Source organism: Struthio camelus, chromosome 6 (genome assembly GCF_040807025.1).
Source record: "Struthio camelus isolate bStrCam1 chromosome 6, bStrCam1.hap1, whole genome shotgun sequence".
Taxonomy (NCBI): Eukaryota; Metazoa; Chordata; class Aves; order Struthioniformes; family Struthionidae; genus Struthio; species Struthio camelus.
In genome coordinates, this window is record NC_090947.1 from 9,671,902 (window position 1) to 9,694,817 (window position 22,916).

The 22,916-nt window shown below is 38.7% G+C and overlaps 2 protein-coding genes across 7 annotated transcripts in view; both read right to left on the bottom strand.

Moving 5' to 3' along the window:
- The window catches only part of CNBD2 (cyclic nucleotide binding domain containing 2), a 29,164-nt gene extending 16,445 nt beyond the window's left edge, over positions 1-12,719 (bottom strand). For all 3 annotated transcript variants that reach the window (XR_011141821.1, XR_011141822.1, XM_068948103.1), the window contains exons 1-10: positions 12,662-12,719; positions 11,619-11,659; positions 10,115-10,276; positions 9,632-9,685; positions 8,878-9,041; positions 6,478-6,634; positions 5,959-6,110; positions 3,451-3,568; positions 1,303-1,398; positions 141-295 (exon numbers count right to left, since the gene is read on the bottom strand). Coding sequence is in view for 1 of the 3 variants with exons in the window: in XM_068948103.1 (XP_068804204.1) it covers positions 141-295; positions 1,303-1,398; positions 3,451-3,568; positions 5,959-6,110; positions 6,478-6,634; positions 8,878-9,041; positions 9,632-9,685; positions 10,115-10,276; positions 11,619-11,659; positions 12,662-12,719 (1,157 nt within the window). In the remaining 2 variants the exon portion in view is untranslated. The remainder of the gene's footprint in view (positions 1-140; positions 296-1,302; positions 1,399-3,450; positions 3,569-5,958; positions 6,111-6,477; positions 6,635-8,877; positions 9,042-9,631; positions 9,686-10,114; positions 10,277-11,618; positions 11,660-12,661) is intronic.
- CARF (calcium responsive transcription factor) overlaps positions 10,115-22,916 on the bottom strand; it is a 44,637-nt gene continuing 31,835 nt past the window's right edge. For all 4 annotated transcript variants that reach the window (XM_068948091.1, XM_068948094.1, XM_068948093.1 and 1 more), the window contains exons 13-15: positions 20,347-20,477; positions 18,941-19,304; positions 10,115-16,674 (exon numbers count right to left, since the gene is read on the bottom strand). In XM_068948091.1, the coding sequence (XP_068804192.1) occupies positions 16,556-16,674; positions 18,941-19,304; positions 20,347-20,477 (614 nt within the window). In that variant the 3' untranslated portion in view covers positions 10,115-16,555. The remainder of the gene's footprint in view (positions 16,675-18,940; positions 19,305-20,346; positions 20,478-22,916) is intronic.

A 22,916-nucleotide genomic window follows, 5' to 3' on the forward strand; every position in this document is an offset into this window, starting at 1 on the left:
ACCTTTGATGGAGCCAGAGGTTCCCTATTTATTATAAAAGGGGCAAGAAGGATGCTGAGTAAGTGCTGGTCAAGTAGCCCAAACGCTGGTTTACAGCTTCACACGTCAATTTGCTTCTCAGACACGTTCATTTTACTCACCTAGGATAACACCTGTGTAATTCAAAAACTTTTCCTAAATCTGCTAACTCTTCAAAGCTTTCCTTCCTCAACCACATCACCTCCGCATCCTTACTGACTAAAACCATGCTCCGCCTATCTTGCATATGGTCAGGGAAAAAATGCTGGCTGACGCCCTAGGGAAGAACAGAACAACGAAAATGATCGGTGCTCTTCAGTTGAGGTTTCCATATGTCATATCTTAAGCAGGATTTGAGAGCCTTGTTATAAAATGCATTTTAAAGGGAGGGTTTAACCAATAGCATTAAGGAAGATTACTTGGGAATCTCTTGCCTGCTGTTTTCCTGGTATGTGATGTCAACTGATACTGTTATTACCGTGAAAATCTGATTGGCACGTCTCCCTAGCAACTGCAGAGAAGTCTTGTTTATATCTCTACTTCAGCCAACTCACCTGTGCCTCAGAAACAGTTCACTCTGAGGGAGCGCAATGATTTTCTTGCTGCCCACCACCGCTCAAAGCAGCAGCACAAATTGTAGCTCAAGCTTCAGAGGCCCTCTTGAGGTCCTCTTGTAGCCCAACCACAGACGATGCTGAGGGGGCACACACCCTGAAACACCACATTCCTTCTTCCCTTGGTTTCAGACCTTCTCTGACCATCATAACATACTGACTACAAACAGCCCACAGTCTGTGAATGCAGAAAAATATCCCACATGGAGTATTTCAGCATTGCCATTTTGCACTGGAAGATGGAAGGAAGTAAGGTAAGAAATAACTGGCAGGGCTTATTGTTATGTCAAAACATCACCCATCAACTTGCATCAATGGATAAGCATTAAAGGCTGTCCCCTTTGGATATGGCAAGGTTTACTTTGTAATCCACTGGTGAAAATAATGGATGATGCTTCAGAAGAAAGCTTTTATCTTCAAAATTTCTCATCAAGTAGTCAACGTTATCTACCTCCTGTGCAGAGCCATCTGATTAACTATTTGATTAATTACTGAACATATACAATTATATCTGAAAGCACAAAGAAACGACTTGCTTAAGTTCTCTGCTTACAATCTGGTACTGGCTAGGAGACTTTCTGGGTGGTTTGTAACACGGAAGGTTGGAAAGATTTTCCTGCTGAATAGCACAGATGTTTTTGATGGCAGTTCTTTTTGTGGAAATACTCACCATGATTTCTCCTTCATGAACTTCAGCAACTCTCATGTAAACTGCCAAGGCAAGATCAGCGGGTAACTCTCCGTATGGTGTCAAAATAGTACCTGTCTTGTGGAAGAGCCCAGACAATTTCCTCTGGCCAGTTTTTGTGTCACAGCCGTCACAACTACAACTCCACACAAAGACAAGTAAAAGACTCTTTTTTCCCCCTCCTCTAAACAAGCATTTGCTGTAAAGTGTTGTCAAGTAATGTAATTTTTTGTTATGACATCTAGGCAATAACAAAATTATAAATTTTACATTTGGTCATTCTGTGTGTCAAAACCAGTATCATCTCATTACCTTGGCCGCTGCGAAGTGAACGGGAGTTCTTCTTTGGGAGTTTTCCGTAAGTTTTCCTTCCAAGTTTTCTTTGGGTTGATATATATCTTTTTCTATCCTCAACATTTCTTTACAAACACCCTCTCTTTTTTCCTGCTTGGTTCCCTATGGGTTTTAAGATCCACCTTTCTGCATTCTAAACAAAACGCTCCCTGAGTAAAATCTTTCACTCCCATGCTTCAAATGCTGCCATTTTCCTGCACCCAGCTTTTACCTGTCCCTGCATCCCATGATCACCTAAGTGCTTCATAAATGCTCAATATGTCTAAAAGGGAGCTAATCAGCTACTTTTCCAAATCTGTGCTTTTTGTAACATTTTCATTATCAGTACTGCATCTTCTTCCTTCTCCTCTCTTCTTATACAATCTATAGTCACACAGGCAACACACACATCTTGTTTTAAGGTCTGCATAACTTTGAACATAACTCTCCAGGGAAATGTACCAAATACACACATTGGGGATGTAACTTTTCTATGTTAAAGCCAAACTCTGTATGCCACAGGGAGGTTGGTTCTGGTCAGGATTTTTTTGTTTGTTTGTTTTAATACCGGCATGTTTCCTTACATCTTTAGTGAAATAATACTTTTTTACACCAGAATAGTTTTGGAAGCATCCAAATTCCCTTGCTTTCCATTTTTCAAATATCATTTTTACTATAAGCCTGAATGCAATTTTTCTTCAATTTCCCACTGTGTTGAAGTTTAAAAAAAAAAGCCAGCAAGATCTACAATTTATTCCTCAAAAAATATGACTAGGAATCAGCAATTGCCTCTTATCCTCCCTTCTCTCTCTTCCCCTCAACCCCAAATCCCCACAACCAGTCTTTTCTTTCAAAACTTTTGTTCAGTTCTCCTCATTATTCAGAGAAGAAACCGTCTTCTTATTCAGAAGTACTTCAGAAAATAGAACTTCCTGATTTAGAGCAAGCATTTCCATTTTCAGCTACTATTAACCTGTTTGAGTAGCGCATAAAGGGGCCCTTAACTCATTCTACCTGAAACGGCCTCCTGTCTGTTGTTTCTCCAGCTTTTGATTTATCCTTTTAGCTCCTGCAGCAGTGGGATGTCTATTCGTATTTTTACCACTCTGGCTCATATTACATTTAAGGTTCTGAGCTTTAGGGTTTGTTACATCCTGCACTGGAAAGTCTTCAAACCTCTTCCTGCCTATAGCTCCTGCAAAAACAAGAAATCCAGTCTTCTTGGTGAATGGTAGACAAGTAAGCTCCTCACCAAATTCACAGACTCAGGGAATGATCACTCTATGCAGATACTTACGCTAGTGGCAAACACTGCTCAGATCCACAAAACCGTACAAGTACAGGATTTCTGCATAGCCACCACCTTTTGCAGGACAGGGAAGCCTGTTTAATGCTTTTTAAATGGCATCACAATCCCCATTTAGTATTGTAGCTCCAACCAGTTGCCTGATTCCTCAGTCAAGGTAGAAGGTAAGGCTAAAAGCAAATGGCTTTCTCCTCACCGTAAAAAAGATGTCTAGAGCATGTAAAAAGGCTCTGGAATTACTCTTCAACCCTAATAACAACATTAGGGCAAAGTTCAGCTTTACAAAGCACCTGTGGCTACTGAGTTTGACCTGGCCTATGTTATACAGGACTTTAGAACAGAATTGCACAACCATCCCTTCCACAATTACTTTGTATCTATGAAATTACAGTAACAAGATACAGGTAACAAAAGGCAATAAAGTTCTGAGTTACTAACTTGATGGTCATTCCGAAGTTTACAGATAAAGCCTGAAAACGAGTGCAGCTTACCAGTTTTCCTGGTGAGGCAAGTGCTAATCTTGGGAAGACCTGTGAGCTGTCGACGGATCCATTTGTGATAGGATGGGCAAGCAGTGAGATCAACTGGGCGCAATATTTCACAGGTTCCCTAATAATACAAACAGGCATTATAACATTAACATGCTGATGCCCTTGGCAGCTTTAAGCAAATCAGTCTTTTTCTTACTCCGTAAGCAGACAAAGATGACAAGTTTTTGCTGATCTGGCAAAAAGCAGTTCTGCTTCAGGTATTATCATGAATGCTATGATTCAACAATGACAGCATTAAACAATTACTCCCCTCTGATTTTTCAAAATGCCAATAGTTACTCATAATACTCTTTAGAGGCAGCAAGTGAGGTATACATAAGCGGTTGTCTGATAGTGGAAAGAGCAGCATGAAGGAAAGTTGCAACAACCTCAAAAAGTTGCTTCTGGATTCTTTGAGTGGCAGAATTGGAGCCAGCTTCCAAGACTGTTGCCTTCTCAGCAGCACTAGATAAGCCCTTCCCTGTAACATTAGCTTTCCCTGGACAGTCTATTGTACTAGTCTTTCTGTAAGTTTTCTAAGTAACAGTAAATAAATCTTTTCTAATTAAATTAGTAAACAGTGCTACAACATCTCACATCCCAGAGAGGCAGCACGACCACTGGAATGAGTAGACAAAAATCCCCTGAAAAAAGTAAGTTATGGCAACTAGAAATCTGAAAAAAAGCCCAAATGACAATATTGACAGCTTATGATACGATTAGCACTAACTGATCATGGGTCCCAGAAAGCCCTCCCAATAAAATTAACCTGTTATTTTTGTCACCAGACAGCACTACAGAGAACACACACATTTATTCCTCTTCAAATATCTCAAGACAGTTACCTTCATGGAAAAAAATGAAAATATGCCAGCTATTGCCTCTGATTCTGGGTTTAAGCAGTATAATTGTGGGCAAAGCGTTTATTGCTAACTCTTTTCTTAGTATCATTCAGCTGGTATTATCATTCAGCTGGTATGTCAGCTGGCAAGCCACTAAACAACAAACGCAAAGTCTCTGAGGCATCTCAGAAAAAAGCAGGAAGTATCACTGCCTCACAGTGCTTGCATATAATGCATTTGTGTATGATGCCATTAAAACATCTCTGGAAACCTTATTGATCTTTATAATATTATGCCTGAAAGGTATCGTGTGTTTTTGTGAGTCCAGAGGTGTCCTGAGCCTCTTCAAAATTAAAGATATTTGTTTTCCCTGCCTAAAACCATTTCTGATGCAGCTAAGGCCCTATAGCTCATTTGAAAATAGTTATTTCACTGCTCCCATCAAAAAAAAAAAAAAAAAAAAGAGGAATTCATCTATTCCAAAAGCAAAGAAGAGATAAAAGAGTAAATATGGAACATGTGAAGTTTCTCTCAAGTGTCTTTTGATAACTGCCATTTAATATTTAAACAGTTATACTACTTATGTTAGAGAATATGAGGAAAAAATATATTTCTTGCCATGAAGAACTTGTGTATTAGGCTCTGACATATTAACCAGTAACACGCACTGCAGAAGAGACCCGATCTTTGGTAAAATAGATCCTACACAGGGTTTGCAAAGGAGTCGGACACTAAGTAAAAGCATGACAAAACCAACAGAAACCAAACCCACCAAGGTCTGTTATTTTACAAAGTACATTATTTCCTAGTTCTTTCAGTAATGGCCTGTAATTACCGGGTTTTTTTTTCTTTTTTGTGGGCTCTAAAGAAATGCCAGCATACCACCAAGAATATTAGCCTTTGGTAAATCTGTGAAGGATCTTACCTTACTAATGAGAATTACACTATCTGACTTCGTGATATCTTTTTTTATCACCTGTCCGTAGTAAAACTTTTCCACTTTGCAGCTATTAGTTATGCTGACTATTGATCTTTTAGACCACTCTGCAAAGAAGTTCACACCTCTGAAAGACAAGCAATACAGATGCTTTTTTCATAGCCTGCCTAACAATGAGCTCACTGAAAAACATATTTAACTATAAAAAACACTGATCTTTTTGCAGTTGTAACTGATAAACCCTAGGCCATGGCTCCTGGAAATGAAAAATCCAGTTCTAGGTTAGTCGGTGTCTTTTTTTAAGTTGGCGCAGTTTCATGATGCAAAGCAAAGCATAGCATTCAGTGAAAATTCACCTTGCCTAACCAAAGTTGTCTATAAATTTATAGAGTGCATTAGTTTAAAAAAAAAAAAAAAAAAAAAAAGGTGGGGGACAGGATTAGTAGCTAGGGAACATGGATAATCATGCATGCTTCCAGAGCAGCTCGTGGCAAAGTACCATGGCTGTCTGTGACAACTGTACAATGGGGAATTCCTTTCCTTGTCACAGAACCTCATGAGACAAGACAATTGTTATATGCATTTTATCCATGGCCTTCACAAAGCTGGGGAAGTTTATGGAATAGATTATACCGTAGTTAAACAGTCAAACAATAAGCAAAAGTGGGTGATAACATTGGAAAAAATTACTTGACGAAGTTATATCGATAGCACAATTCTTCCCGAAGCTCTTCATCTAATTTATTAGCAAAGAAGTCGTCCTTATCCACCACAAATAGCTTTGTGTCCTCCATACAGACAACTGTAGCAAGCCGCCTTGTTCCTTTTAATAAGGAAGCTTCCTTTCATGGTGAGAAGTGGAGAGAAGGGAATGAGAGAGAGATTAACACAGTTAATGCTAGGAATTTATCCATCAGTTTTGTACTCCAAATACTGCCCCCATTAGAAACCATTAATGGTCCACCTCACCTACTGTCCTGTCTACTTACCCACGATGGCCAGTACTAGCTAGCCTTTTTTTTTTTTTTTTTTTTTAAATAAGGAATCACATACAACACAACTTATCTTCCAAGGAAGTTCCCTTCTTATTGCAATAGAAGGGTAAGCTCTGAAAAGCATAGGAACATAGATCTCATTCCCAAACGCTGCTTATTCCATTTATTTTCCCATGCGTGAACTAACAGTATTTTTACCATAGATGCCACTCACCCCAAACTTTGCCCCCTTCTGAAGCACTGCAGGATACAGCGCTGTCAAGGCACTGCTACCATCCTCATCATCTGTAAGAGCAACACTGCCATAGTAAATGAAGTAGAAACTCTTGCTGCAGTGTCCTTTCTTGAGGATGACTCTCCCACGTTCAAACCTGGAAAACAGGTATATGACTGGTATTATCCAGCACAAATGTAATGAGTTAGACCTGTTCCTGAGTTGGCTCTGCAGCTGAGATTTACTATTGTACCAAGGTGAATGAACAGAACTTGAAAGGCCCAACCAGAACACGTCCAGAAACGTAAGTCCTGATTCAAACATAAAAGTGCACTCCTTTCTACCCACAGAATGGCTTTTAAAAAGTGAAAATTGATCCATTTTCTGCCACACTTAAAATATTCAAGGAAATAATTGTTTGCAGTGATCAAAGTGAGATCACAAAGTATTTACCCCTGTGACTTCAGTTTAGATCTAAATTTTTAGTCAAATACATGTGAGACTACCCAGGAAGCCCTGTAAACCAGCTAAGGATTGCCCAAATTCACTCTATAGTAGTAGATGCCAGCATGAAATACTTTCATTAGTCCAGTCCATCTAAAGCAGTTTCGTTTTCCCTTCACTCATTATGAAGCAGTATCTCCTCTTGTATCACTGCATTCCGCTGTTTCCAAGGCTTGGGAACGTTATGAGACTGACACCTCTGATGATTGAGAAGCCCTCTCCAGGGCTTGCCCCTCAAGTTGTGCCCACAGAGTTGTTTGTGGGGTTCACAAGGGACCAAAACCACAGACTGACCCGTTTTCAAAAGAAAAAAAAAGGGGGAGGACAGTTATTTGGACTCATAATCTGCTGGTACATGTAGTGCAAGATCCAGCTCTCAGCACAACTCTGCAGTTGTGCTGGCCTGACAGGAAGACACAGGTGCACGAGCAGAACCTGTGGCAGGCGTTTCCTGCAAGGACTTCTAGAGTGATGGGAGAAGCGGAGCTCACCACTGCCTCTCCCTCCTCCTCAAGCAAAACCTAATGGCATCTTGCATTTCAGCTATGCAAGGAATCAACCTCCAGCACAATAAAGCTGGGAGAAAATTCATCCCCAACGTGGTGAACTGAGGAGGATACAGAAAAGATCTTTAAATAAAGAAGAACATTTATTTCTGTGTTTTTCTGGGGGAGAGAAAAGGATGGTGGGAGAAAGGTAGAAAATTTGTAGACGGGAATGTGTTAAAATCATACTCCCAAAAAGTACTCGAGTGCGAGTATTGCAGTAAGAGAGGGAAAAAAATATGAGGAGGCCAGGGAGAGGCTATGCTATGGCTTGCCTTGTGTTCAAAGTTAGACATGAACTAGAACCTGACATGAAAAACCCATATGCCCAAATTACTGTGAAGATGTAGGATTAAAACTAGTAAAGCCCTCACACTGTGGATCATCTGTTCTCAGTAGTCTTTCAAAGATGGGTTTGGGTAAGAAGAAGGTCAAGAAGATTCCCATCTTCTCCATCTCCTTCCCTCTGAGATTTCTGCCGCAAGAAACAACAGAAATTGCTGCCAAATGTAATGATGTAAGGAAAGATCATTCAACAGAGGTCAAACACCTCCTATAACACTGGATTCACAGCCTATTCCTCTTACCAAAACTACTGTTTTCATACGCACTAGTAAAAGCTGTTAAAGTCACTTGCCAATAAGAAGTTCCCACAAAACACCACCAGATTTAAGGCTTATAATTACAAAGAAGAGTCGTCCCAGCTCGAATTCATCTCACAGGGAACTGATAGTTGGTCCCAAAAGAGACATCTCTGGTTGCGTCCCAACACAAAGTAAGGGACACGTAACACTGTCAGCTCCGTACTCTGACAAAGGACCACCTCTTGGAGTAAGAGCTTGAGATTTGACAAAAGCTCCTACCACTGTCTCAGTTTGAAGTACTTTGTACCTCAAAAGTGAAAAGGGTCAAGTTATGATTTTCTAGGAAAGGGAGGACTACAGACAGCAGGACTTAAATGGGAGAGGAATGTTTAATGCAATTTCTTTATTATAATTTTAAATTTCTAGTGAGAATTAGTATTAGTTAAGAAACTAAGAAACTAACTCAATTATGCAGCTTTGAAAAAATCACAGCCATTACAATCCCTCCAGCATGTAGAAGGTAGACCATAAGCTGTACAAAGAACCTCAGATATGATAACAGCACAGCTGTTAACACTTTTGTTAACAGCAGAACATGAAGTTGTTATACCAGTTTGCATTCAGAAGACACCTAGTGGACTGAAGACATAACTTACATGGTTACCTTTCCAGCTTTTGGCCAGATTCCCTTAGCTGTGAGTTCAGAGAATAAATAGCACTAAAATCAGCTATAAAAAAAATTTTGCATAATGCAAAAACACATTTACCATTCAAAGCGAATCACTTTAGCCAGAAGAAATTGCAGTCTCAAGCCGTAACACTGATAGCTTTCTATCTCGTTCAAGCAGCTTTGTAAGAACTTCACTTCCTCTTTTGTTCTCCATGCCGGTCTCTTCCTAGTTATCTCGATTACTCTCAGAGGTAAATGATCCTGAGAAAAAAATTCAACATCTAATGAACTAAGAGCTAAAAGTAGAAGCCATAAAGGAAACACCTTAACACTTCAGAAAGCTGAACAGTGTCATCTTTAAGAAACATACATAATTAATTCTCAATTCTCTCTCTCTCTCATTTCATTTTAAGAGGAATATCTGCGAGAAATTGCTAAATTTATATCCAACACAACAGTGCCCAGACAAAGCATGACTGAGTTTTTAACATGGTCCTTAAGGAATTAAACATTAGACATTTAGAGCTAGGCTAAAATACAATTTTTAGGCCAAGCTGGTGGCTAATTAGCTGAACTGCTATTAAACTTTAAGTTTCAAAGAAAAGGGAAATTGATTTCCCTTCCCCCCCCCCCCCCACTGCTGACCAGTATCAAAAGTTTTTCCTAAGAGATATTTAAAAAGCACTGTTTGAGGAAGTGCCCTCATGTGATGGGAGAAGTGGTCGGGATTCAGGTATGGTGCCTGCCCTTGTGTGAGTTTGGCTCAGTAATTGCTGCTCCTTTTTTTGTGGGACACCTTGAACACATCACTGATTTGCAGACCACCTGCAGAAGAACAAAAGGTGCTGGACCTTTGAAGCTCTGAACTGGCTGGTATCGAAGTGCAGTTTGGAATGTTTCTTGTTCTGGATAAAAAGAACAAAACAAAATATATTGGGAAAGGCTTTGGTTGTTTAAGGCTATCACAGAGTTAGCAAGTATACACTAACATTTCCTCACAAGACAAATTTCTGTGGAGCTAGTACATTGCCTATTTTAACTTAAAGCTTACTCCGTAAAAAGCTTCTATCAGAGAACTTCAGACAAAAGCTTACCACTGTTTCATTACAAAACAAGGTTTGTATTTACTTTAAGAAAGTATACACCGACAGTACAAGATCAGGAAGTACCACTGGCCCTGTTTCAACATGCCATGCAAAGATGGCAGTGCCTGGATACATACTTATATGAATATTTACCAAAATATCAATGAACATTGAGACCGGTCCAGGTACTAGGCATCCTGTCAAGCAGAACGGAGAAACACACTAATTCTAATACTTGAAGAGATTTACTTTTATTTCCTGCAGAAAAATCCTTTCCTTCTCGCCAAAGAATGGGAGCTTTAAGTAAGTCATGTTGTCATCCTCTAATCTCTTCTGTTCCTGCAGGTCTTCCCATAGGATCTTACACATTTTCTTCAGGATCTTGATGTCCCTTGCAAGCTGGTAGAACTTCTTGAGAGGACAAACAGAAAGAACAACTATGTCAGAACACAAAGACGGATCAACCCCCTTTCTCAAGGGGTGCAGTCGAGACTAGCACAGAAGACATTCGTTTGGGTATGAGGACGTTTGGATTGGACTCCTCCCTCTCCCACTGATCTCCTCCTGATGAAGAGTTTCTGTCTCTCCTATTGCCATTTGATTGTCATACGTTATTATGTTTTAAACAGTTTCTAAAGACAATGACTATTCTATAAACAGCAGAAGCGGTCTCTGAGCTTTGCTGGAGCCACCAAAATTCACCAGCATTTAACCTAAGGAGAGAGCTGAAAATTTAGTAGTATTTTGGTAGCAGCCTATGCTGTACTGATACTGTCATGCTGTACAGTATCACAGCATGGCAGATGCAAGAGCATGTAAGCTTTTGCTCTCTAGTCCGTTCATACTGAGGACTCAGAAGTCAACAGTTATATTACAAAGAGATTTTCATCCTCCTCTGAGTCTTATCAATCTTCATTAGAAAAAGGATCTGGAAGAGAAAGAAATTTAATTTGCTTAGACCAACATGCTCTTGTCTGAACAGGCAGCCCAGGGCATGCCAAATGACGAAACAAGCTGCATTGCAGAGTGCTGAAAACGGTTGCTGTAAGAACATGAATTCCAATTATCCACATTAAAAAAAAGACCTAATTATACATGACCTAAAAAATATGTACCATCTAACCACAGTAATTAAAACTGTATTAGAGAACTACATGCAAGTAACTATATGCATGTCTTCATTTTCTTTTTCTTTTAAGTGCATACAATTCGATACACACATATATCACTTAAAACTATCAGGCAATCAAAGATAACTTTTCCCACAAGAAGGTTATCATATACATACCTACTGCAGAGTTTCTTCTACCTAGCGCAGGCTAATGGACTCTTTACGAGGATTACTCCCACAGCATCCCAACTGTCTGGCCAGGGAAGACCCCTTATGACGAGGGCACTCGGCTTTTTTCCTCAGAAAGCTGTCAATGCCTTTTAAACTCTTTTTATACTAACACACCTGAGGATGGGGCCCTAGATGACAAACACCCACTAATATCTTCCATGATATGGTAGTAGTATTTATGATCATTCTTCTGATAACTCCCCAGAAAACACATTAAATCACTTAAGAAAATAAACATCATTTGTCACATAGATTAGAAATGGAATGAGATACTAAGATGTAACACCTTATACTGGGGGGGGGGGAGGGGGGAGGGAGATGGGGGTGAGGCAAAACACAAAACACCACAAAACACACTCCTGTCTTGTGCTGAGACTTTTGTCTTCCCCTCCTCCTTCCCCCACATCATACCTTAGTTGCTGGCTGTTGGGTGGACGAGCTGGACACCTGACCTACACAGAAAAACCAACAGAGCCTGTTTTACACTATGCTGCTTTTATTCATTAACAAGGTGCGCTGTTGCTGGGAGAAGATAATTGCTACTAATGGGATAGACTCTGAAGTTTATTCCAAAGAAAGCCTTGTTCAGAACGGAAGGGCAGATCAAGGAGAACTTGCTCAACAGAGATCCATGAAGAGCAGTACCTTTTCACAGCCCCATCCTCAGTTACAGCACAATTTCTATTCTTATTGGAACAGATTCTTCTTACCTAGTCTTCTGAGCATGTATCTGCTTGAATAGGCTTAAGGGAACAAACCATAAGTTTCAATCAACAGTAAGCTATTATCCACAAGCAAAATCAGCAACTCAAGTGCTACAGAAGGGGAGAGGCCAGTTTCTCCATATAAAGCACTAACAGTAGGCAGAAACTATCATTTTCCCCCTTGTTTTCTCAAATCTCTTCAGGTACTGTGCATGAAGCAATGGCCCTGTGAAAGCTGGGTGCCTGGTATTCATCCAGCTCCCATGGCTGGAGGCGTGGTTGATAAACCACAAAGCAAGGAAAAAAACCTTAATTAAATTGAAGGAACAGAGAGACTTAGGATCCTGGGGAGATGAAACAGAAAGAAACACTGACATAAAGGTAAACCTCACCAGTATTTACTTGTGGAGGGAACTCATCAACTGTTTCCAACATTGTCACAGTGAAACACTGAGAATCAGAGAGACTGAGCGCAGGGGATTTGGGTGCGAGCTTTAGTGAGCGTGAAGGGAGAGAGACTTGGATGGAGACTGAGCACGCTTGAGGTAGGCAGAGCTGCGATCAGAGGGACAAGGGGAGCAGCAAATTAATTCAGTTGGGAAAAAAGGCATACTTTCCTCAGTAAAATGTAAAGGAAGAGAGGCCATACTACTGTGCTGGAGCTCCAAGAGGAGTTTCTTCTTGGTATTAAAAAGGTAAGAACGGGCATCTCAGACTATGGGAAGACATTTAGTTCTCTCTTGTACTCACCAAAACTCAGGCATCTCTCTTGGTCTGCAGGCCAGGCCAGGCCTTCCTCTTCTTCCATATCTGCAAATTCCCACCATGAACTCACCCAGCCCACTACTGCCACGGATTCTGGAGCTGCACCAGGCCTTTGTGATGGGCTCAAAACCCCATTCCAGAGCCCTAGCACAGCCCCTGTGGCCCTCCTCACAGGGCCCTTATCTTTCACATGCCCTCAGGACCTGAATTCTTCCCCCTGGCCTCCTTGGAGTTGTCCTACTTGCTCACTCCTTCCTCCCCAGCAACCACTGCCCTCAAGTAGCTCTTGCATTTCTCCCCATGAGCCCCCCCCCATAACAACAACATAGACCATATCTTTAGAAGTAGTAGTTTACATTTGGATTGGAATATTACACATTAAATTACTATATAAATATATATATATACACATATACATACATTTGTCTCTCTAGATTTTGTACAAGCTGCAATAATCTTCATACCACATGACCAAGTTTGAGTTCTTGAATAGCACAAAAAGGACTCACTGACATTACTGCTTTCCAACCAAGAAGCTGCCAGCCTTGAATAAGAGCTATGGATATATGTCTTCTAAAGTCTTCTCTACCTTTTAGCAAAAAACTATTTTTGCAGGCACATATATAAGCAGAGCCCTTCTTGTGATGCCAATCAACCACTGCTATGAGTAAAGAACAATGAGAATAGACTGGAAAATAATTTCCTCATTTACAGCACTGTGGAAATGCAGGATTTCTAGGTTGGCAAAATAAACACTTGAACATAACAATCACAAGGAAACAATGTAAACATGAGAAAAACATGTCACAAACAAAGTCATAACCGACTTCTTTGTACCAAATGATACACTTTATCACAAAAATCAACCTTGAGTATTCTAATCAAACACATTTAAGTGCATTGAAGTTGGTATTGTTTCTTTGTGAGTTTTTTTATATACACATATGAGAGATTTTTTGTATAAACTTTAAGTGGATATTAGTAAACTAAAATGTTAATGTGAGTATAGAGACTGGGCACGAGCGATGAGTTCATGACCCTCATCAGCAAAACATACAAAACTAATGTAAATGTACTCTTTGAAGAGGAAAGGTTATGTTAAATTAAAAGACAACATAGTAATAAACTGGAGTAGGCGTTTGGAAGCTAAAGAACTGGAATTCTGAGAAAATGAAGGTATCTAGAAACAAAAACGTGAGTATTGACTGAAGAAACATTTCAAATAAAGTATTTCTATGAACAGAACTACAGCTCTTATCTCCAGTTTTTAAAATCAACTGTTAGCTCTTAATTAATTACTGCCTCTTTAAATTGCTTCCAACTTTTCGTTCTATTGTTTTCAGGTTACCACGCAAATCAGGCTAGATTATAAAAGTCACTTCATAGCTTACTATTCAAAATGGACTAAAAGAGCATTTCCTCCAGCTGCAAGCACTAACCAAAAATAGAAATACCTTCAGAAATATCGTTCAGCACAGGATTAGACTGTAGCTCATGCTGGGAAGAACAGTGACTGTTCAAGAACAGACCTATCAACGAGGGAACTAAGTAAGAACTGGTGGAAATGTAACTTATCTTTCCTTAACTTTTTTCTCCAGCCACAAATCCATCACCTTCTTTGAAGGAAACTAAAACTGAAATAAGCTATCACTGGTAAACTTTAGCTGTAATTTGTTCTTTCTAGAACAAGTATTCTCAAAAACGAGGAGCAAATCTCAGAAACGAGTAACATTGAAAAAGGTGATACACCTTGTCACGCATTAGTTTAAATCCTAAGAAAAACAGGTAATGGAATCACTGAATACAGCAGAGTAGAAGGAGCTACCCACTCTTTAGCATATTGTTACTGACTTTGAAAAGAAAAGGTAACTGCTGCCTGTGTACTCCACAACTATGACTCAGCAGGAGAGAACATCCATTCAGGATAAATTTTCACCATTTAACAAAAAAATTTTAAAAAGTAATCCTCATGGGATTTACCTACCCAGAAATGAGTATGGCAAACCACAAAAGAAGTCAGTGTAGAAACAAAGCATGAGACTCCAAAGAACTGAAGATTCTCTATGCACTTGCTTGATAGAACACTCTTATTTAATAAGAGCATGATCCTATTGGAAAGTTCTTATTTAAGCTAACCCACAAATATTAGCTTTAAATGAACAACATCATTAGTTAACCTCACAGAAGTTAATATATTTTAAGGTAAGACTAAAATATAGCACCTACCTAACAGATGCTGCGTATAGAAGTTTTTGGAACCCAGGTTCAATGGAGGACTTTAGAAAGCTTTAGCTTTAAACACACAAAAGTAAGGAAATTAAAAATTAAATATCCAGTATCTAGATTGTATTTGTGAATGCCTTGAATAAATGTTAAAAAAACTATCAATTTAAAAACATTAATCCTTATGTTCAAGTAATATTCCTTTCTCCTCTACATAATTCAAACAATCTTTTTCCTCTTTTTTAGTGTGAAAAAGAGAAACTTCTCAGATTGCATTCTTTGCAGCATACAGGAAAAAAACCTATTTTTATGATCAAGTTCTCAAAAACTTAGTAGGAACTAATAATGAAACTGTTAGTATTGCTGTACACAGATTACACACTGCTCTAAAAATTCAGCATCTGAAGCAAACCACGGCATTCTTTAACTTGATATCTATGTTGGGGTCGGTTTCATTTATTTTACTGTTTAAACGGATTCCAAGTTACTTGTAGGTTTATTAAAGAAATGTGTCTGTCACAGATTATGCAACCCAGTTCTTGTCACTTAGTATGGCTTTGGCTTAAATGTTGTAGAAAGAAATTCCTTGATCATATTCAGTTTTTAAAAGATTCCTATTAACTATTTTAACTAATATAGATCACTTTAGTCAGTAGTTACTTCTGTTAAAAAAGACAAGTTTGTTTTCTGAATGTTATAATGATAGCATATTTACACATATTGCTTGGATTTATATTACTTGCTTTGTCTTCCTGGGCCTCTCTCTGTTACTAGTCCATCAATAAGCCGCACATCAGGAACAGCAGCAGGTTAAATCATATCTATCTGAGTTTATAGTGTAAGAGACTAACGCAGAAAGGAGGCAAGCTGAAACTGCAGCTTCAATCATGTTCCAGAAGACAGGACTCCTGCTTTTAGATGTTATGACCAACTGCTGCTACAGTACCTGCACAAAGGCTGCAAGTAGCAAATAATCTTATTATAAAGCCAGAGCATAAATTTAAAGATGTCAAAGTTGAAAATATACACTGCTAGAATTCACACATGTTTCTTCATCATTCAACCTTACTTTCACCTACCAACCTCACCTTTCTCTTTTCCTTGATCTTCACACCATTAATATTATGATCAGGTCAAAGTTGCACTTTCTTCTTCCCCCATCACTTTGAAATGTAGCATCCTGGACCTTCATTCGGTCACAAAACTATTGCTGTGTTGAAGCACTTTGTTGTCGGATTCTGTGGTCTTAGAGCTGGCAGACTCGACGGTCTTTGGAATACTGTAACGGTTGAGGGTCTCAAGGGGATAAACAAAACCAACATTTTGATCCACATTCTAAAACTAAAGGATTTAACTGTGGAAAACCTTCTGAAATGCCAACCAAAATGGGCTATCTGGATACCATCCAAACCCCTCAACACTTGAAAGAGAAGAGAGAGGTGGCATTCTACATGGGAAGTGAATGACCAGGAATCGGCAGTGAATCGTATCAGCTGTAAATCAAAGCAGCTATCCATCAGAACTTGTGTAAAATATGCCTAGTCTGAATGTCACAGCGCCTTTTAAAAACAATGGCACAACTCTGAGAGCATCCCCCTTTCTTTCCAAGACATTTCGAGTCCTCCGACTTGAAAAATCCTTACAGCTTTCACAGATTCAAATAGGAGAGGAACTCCGGCAGTCTCTGATTTTATCCGTCTCCACAGACGATGCTTTTTCTCTGGGTTCTTGTTTAACATGGCTCATGCAGATTATACCCTCTGGATTTTCTTCAGCTTAAAAACAAAACAAAAATTAAAGTTCCAACCTCTGCTGACAACACTTCAGCCCCAATAACTGTATGCTTTTAAAATAAAAATAATAGCTGAGAAAGTAAAACTAACAGGCAAGGTGCTTATGAAGCTAACTGCTGGGTAGTTCGACAACCAGCTACGTCTTCTGTATTATACGACACTGCAAGCTGACATGAATTTGCTGCAGTAAATGCCCCCTCAGGTAAGAATATTTAAAAGGTTCTATCCACAAAAATTAAGCGTAAAACTATAAAATTACTTTCCCCCAAATATTTTTCCTTTTCTCCTTATAAAAATAAATCCACCATCTTATGAAGGGTTTTTTGCTTTGTTTGTTTTGTTTTAAGATGATGCTATGGCTGAAAAAAATTAACACTAAGGCATGTTGACTTAAAGAATAATTTTTACTTCAGTCATGACTGGCACAGCCATTTCTCAATGACTCCACAAATAAGGAAACACCTTATTCTTAAATTACCACTTGTGTAAGAGAGCCTAGAGCATACAGGATAATTTTAACCAAGTGCACATACATATATGCACACACACACACACAGGGGAGAAAAAAACCATCTTGCAATAAACACTGATCAAACCAGTAAGTTCAATTATATAGCGTTTCCTCCAAATAAACTCTATAACATTACTTCCTCTTCAGTCTAGACTGTGTCTTGTCCTCCTGTTCTCCAGACAAAGCAAACTGGCCCCTTAAAAAGAAGTACCTGTGCATTTTAAAGGCAAGTCCTCTACACAATTAGGAATGGCACCAATATTCTCACAATTTCCAAATACAGGCTGGTAAGGATAGACTGATGCCTTGAGCACAGGAAAAACATAAAAGAGTAGTATATATCGCACTAATATAGTTTGAATTTTGTTTGGCTACATTTCTTTTTATATAAAATATTTCTTTAAAAATTCACTTGCAACAATCATAATCTAAAAAAACTGTAATAGAGAGGCAGCAATGTCTAGACTGAATTAATAGGTTGAACAACTGAATGGAGGAGGTGCATTTGATGAGCTCTCTGAAATTCTTTTATCCAGAATAAAAATAGAATTGCTCAGGAAAGTAGTCAAATTCAATTATAAAAGAGAATACTTTCAGCTACAGAAACATTTGAATACAATGGACAGAAACATTCCTTAAATTTAACTTTGACAATACTGTCAGTAAAATATACCAATGTTTCTTTAACAGGTCTGAATTTCAATTTATTTCTTCATGTATCCTTTTATTTCAAGTTTATTATTTCCTCACGCATTCTTATATTTCCATTTTTCAAAATATTACAGAATTTAGTACGAATTAAAGTTTTGACCTGCAAAGGTCATCAGGACATATGCGGACAATTATAGCAACGGCATTAGGAAGGTGCAAGTAGTGGTTTAACACATCTTTACTTATATGTTTCTGCATAACTACTCACAGGTCACCTTTTTAGAAATCATGGACTACGCAAAAAATATAAGGATACTCCACAGCTAACATTTCAGACTCTCTGCAAAGGCAAGAGGATATGTTGCACTGATCTACATATGCTCCATATCTGACAGCTTTTCTTCAAAAAGAATTATAAATTGTTCTTCTATTTAAATGTAAGATTTCCTTCTCAATCAGGTTCCGTGGCTAAGAATTCAAAGATTGTGTACATACCTGACAACAGTAGTTTTAAGAGGCCTTCTATTTTGAGAGAGAAGAAGTTATTTATGGCATTTTATATGTATTTTTACAATATTTTCAGACAGAAGTTTAAAATACTAAGCAATTACATACAGCTCCAACTGATCACTCCTAAAGCATATTGATCAATACATGATCCTATTTAAAGGTTATTAAATTTTTTTTTTTGTAACCAACCTGCTGAGATGGTGCAAAGAAGTCACAGAAAAAAAGTTCCTTTCCAAAAGTTCTAAATAGATTCAATATTGATTATTTTTCATTCTTATTTTCCTAATATCATCATATTTTTGAAAACATCAGTTTAATTAAATACTAAGATTTTTGGCAAAAAAACTAAAAATTATTTTAAAATGTGAATGGTTTTCCATTAAAAAAGTGTATTAAAAATAGGGTTTTGTTTTAGAAAAATTAGATTTTCAAGTAAAAACTAATTAGAACCAGCTGAAACAGGTAGATACTGAGTTCCCCAGTCCCGGTGCAAATCTCTATTATACTTCAAGATATATGGAAGAAAATTCATTGTATTTTGTATATTTACATGTTATTAGGAAGGCTGCAACTTACTAAGTGGATGGCTGTCCACGATCCGTACTGGAATAGTCTGCACATCTCCCAAGAGAATCTGATGGACTCCTCCTTCTAGGCTTCTGGGGTCATCTACCCCTCCAACTGCTACCAGCTGGCCCATGGTGACAAGATTCTGCTCAGAGCCAGGCAGATGTCCAAGAGCAGAGGCTGCACTGCTATGCCGTGTTAGGCCAGCACTCGCTTGCAGGCTGCGCCCCTGACTAAGTACTACAGAGTGGCTGGTTACCACGCTTCCTATGGAATCCAAGAGATTTGCAGGGCTGGGAGGGGAATGGTTATTTATAGCTATCAGGGCTGTTGATCCATTTGTGGAGGTAAAAGTTGACTGAAGCTGTAAACCCTGTGAAAGAGAAGGCAGAAGTACTAAAATATCATTATTTACAGCAGGAGGAATTTGCATTTAATGCTATATATTTTGCTATGCTGGAACTGGGTAACTTTGGACTTCCTGTATATCATCTCTTTCACAGTCTGCCCCAGCCATCCTTAGACTAGGGTTGTATTAGACAAAATAAAGGACAAGAGTGTCCAGCAGCACCTAAAAGACCACTATGACCATAACACTCTAATTTGGAAGTGATACTCAGTTTCAAAACACGACAAGATTCCCTAGTACTGCCCATTCCCAAGAGGGATGGTCATTAAAAGCTAAGCATATGGCTTTAAAAAGAGAGTAGGCTGGAGCCAGACTGTCTTCAGAAAAGAAGGGTAACAGCAAGTAGAGCAGTATCATACTGCAAGCTGCATTCCTAGGGAAGAGGCCATGCTTTTCACTAGGTTTCAGGAAATAAGAAGGTAGCTTTCCAAGGGAGAGCTGGGGAAGAAGGCTGAGAGAGACAAGTTTGAAAGGAAACGATCTTCAGAAGAAGCACTACTGGCATGACATACTTATCCTCTTCTTCAGCCTTTCAATCTAGAAGTTTTACAGATCTGAGTTGGGAGCAGTTCTAGGATTTTAACAGATTTTCTTAAGAGGCTGGAGGAGGATTTAGAAGGAATAAAACTTAAGACCAATTTATCCCTCTGCAGTTTTGCAGGATTTTCATTACGAAATGACTGGACCTGCTGGAAAAAGAGTAGGTGCTCGGTTTGAGGCAGAAGCCCACTATCTTCATCTACTTGGGTTTGTCCTCACAAGAGACTCAAACTTCAACGTGCCAAAAGATAGCAGTGGGATCCCTTGTTCTACAGCTAGAGGCTAAACATGGTGTGCAAAAGAGGGGTTAGAGTAGGAGCTGACAGCTATTTCAAAATCCATGTTCCCTCAGTCAGTGTTTTAGCTGAGAGGAAACTTCTTGCGCTCAGCTCATCTTCAGCATTCCCAGTGCAGAACATGTGACATTCTGTAAAACTGAGAAAGGTCTGAGATAACTTGACTGTACCTGAAGTTGTGCAAATATCTTGGGCTGAAACGAAGAGAGTGAAGACAACGGCCGAGCTGTTTCTGGTAGCAAGGACTCCCCGCTCTGGTTGGATTCTGCTTTGCTGATGACTGACTCCGCTGGTGAGCTCCCTAGAGTGCCACAGAGAGTGAGCAGACAGTTATAACAGATTTCGCTGCTTCTTGTTTAAAATCTCCTTGGTGAATCCAACAAGTTAAAGTCCATTCAACCTCAATGCAGACACATAAAAACAAATACATGTATATGCCATTCTCTCTTTTTGGCAGAAGAACCCAGACACTAAAGAAAAAAGGCCGAGTATGAGGAAAATATATTACAGAAAGATAGCATATGTCTGTTCAGACTGTAAAAAGAAGCACCAACAAATCAGGTCTGGAGAGCAGAGTAATTGCTCCCTACTCTGTGCTTTGAATTTCTAGTTACAACATAAAGGCCGAAACATTTCTATCAATGCAGCAATGAAATCATTTCACCACGTTTACATCTTCAGTAAAGGCTCAATAATAGACAGATATCAAAAGAAAGGATTGCCTTACAAAATAAAATCCTGCACAGGAAATCCTGTAAGTTTCCTCACTCCCTTCCAAGCATTGTAGTGGAATGAGCATGACTTCTATGTTACATCACACCAAATGTAATTTTAAAGAAAGTCTATTTATCTGGAAGCCTTTCAGCCTACAGATTACATCACATTCTCAAAATTCTTACTTAATGCAAAAACGATTGACTTCATTTCCCCTAAACTTGTGGAAATAGAGATTCACTGGTAGTAATTTCTGCAAGAAAACTTTCCATGGGACGATTCCATTGCCAGTTTGAAACAACACCCAAAACATTATGGCCAAGACTGTATTTATATAGATACAAATGGACATTGCTCAGTCTCTTATTTTGCAGTTTCACTGCTGTAACTGTAGAAGAAGAACATGCCCTGTGCATATGGATTAGCCTGGTAAATGGAAGCCTTTGAGAATGGTCAGCAATCACAAAAAGCTTTCTAGCAAGAAATTCGATAAGGTTTCCAGCAATCTGAACAGCCAGGGATACATTTTTATGCATATACCGGGCTGCAAACTCTAACTCTATCTTACTGACCACATCATACAGTCCATAATTCTCCTTGAATGCAACTACTTCAAAGTTTTAGGTTCTTTTCAATACTATAAAGAGATCCCAAATGCATATGTGAATATTCATATGTAGGAAAAGATAGTAGTTCTTTCCTGAGGCCACGTGCTACACCAGCATACCTACAAACAAAGCAAATAGTTGAAATTCTAATCTACCCACTTATTACACTGATTGGATACTCAGTCTGATGCCCTAAGTTTAAAAATATATGGACACTGCTTGTCAGTATACTTCATAAGAGATGTGAAAGGGAACATACAGACTTAGGAAGTTTGATAGCTACACTGATCCTTATGCCTAAGGGAGAACAGAAGTGGTACCATATGCTGAAGGATCTGTTTTAGATAAAGATAGAGAGTTCTACACAGCAAGGAAGCAAATAGTTGGGTTTCAGTTCTATTATTACTCATTAAAGGAACATATCCATGTAAAATTGTCCCTGTTCAGCATAAGTTGAAATAAAATTAAATTATTTATACAAATAGTGGTTTGAAAAGTCAGTGTTTTTTCCCTTTTCTACCATTTCACATATTTGAATGAGAGCCGATTTCTTCAAAGTCACGTTTCTCTTTTTGCTTAGACTTGTAATACAGTTATGTGCTTGCAACATACATTATCATCAAGTACAATCAGCATGCAAAAACATCCCCACCTACTTAAGTAGAGACAAGATACGCTGGAAGGACTGTATATGCTTATATCCAGTGAATTGGTGCATGTGTTGTGCAGAAAACTAAAGAAATTGCGTTCTCTCTAAATCCTCTAGAACCCAGTATTGCACTGGATTAATGTTTACATGTTTGATAAGCTAATTTGCCTTGGAAAACTATCTGTGGAAGAAGAAGAAAATAAGAATAGGTCTTCCTGAACCATCATCAGCATTCAGATAATTAATAACAAAAGTCATCCTTGCCAAGCTCGTTATCACAGCTGCGGAAGGCACAGCTATCCTGTGCCTTTCTGTAAAAGCATAAAATATTAATGTACATGTGTAAGTTTGAGCACAGTTACTCTGCTCATACTGCAAATTCCTCTTTTTCCTAAAAATAAATAAATAAATAAATAAAGAGACTTCCTTAAAACAGAAGGACACTATTCAAATTAATTCGGCCTAAAAATTTACCTCCTGTCCTCTGACAGTTGTCCACACCGAAATTCTTACCTTAAGAGCCTCCAAGTGTACAGGATGTTTTTCAGTTCAAATTGATCCATTGCAGTAACAGCTAAAATAAGAGTTCAAAAAAAAAAAAAAAAAAAAAGGCCCAACTTAGTGGCCCAACTTAGGCCTGTTTACTAACTGTAAACACACTGGTGTACACAGAATCTCTTAACGTGCATTAGGTTCACCAGGTCATTTAAGAAAAGTCACACAATGAGCCAAACTTTTGGGGGGTTGTTTTTCCTGCTACAACAAAGGT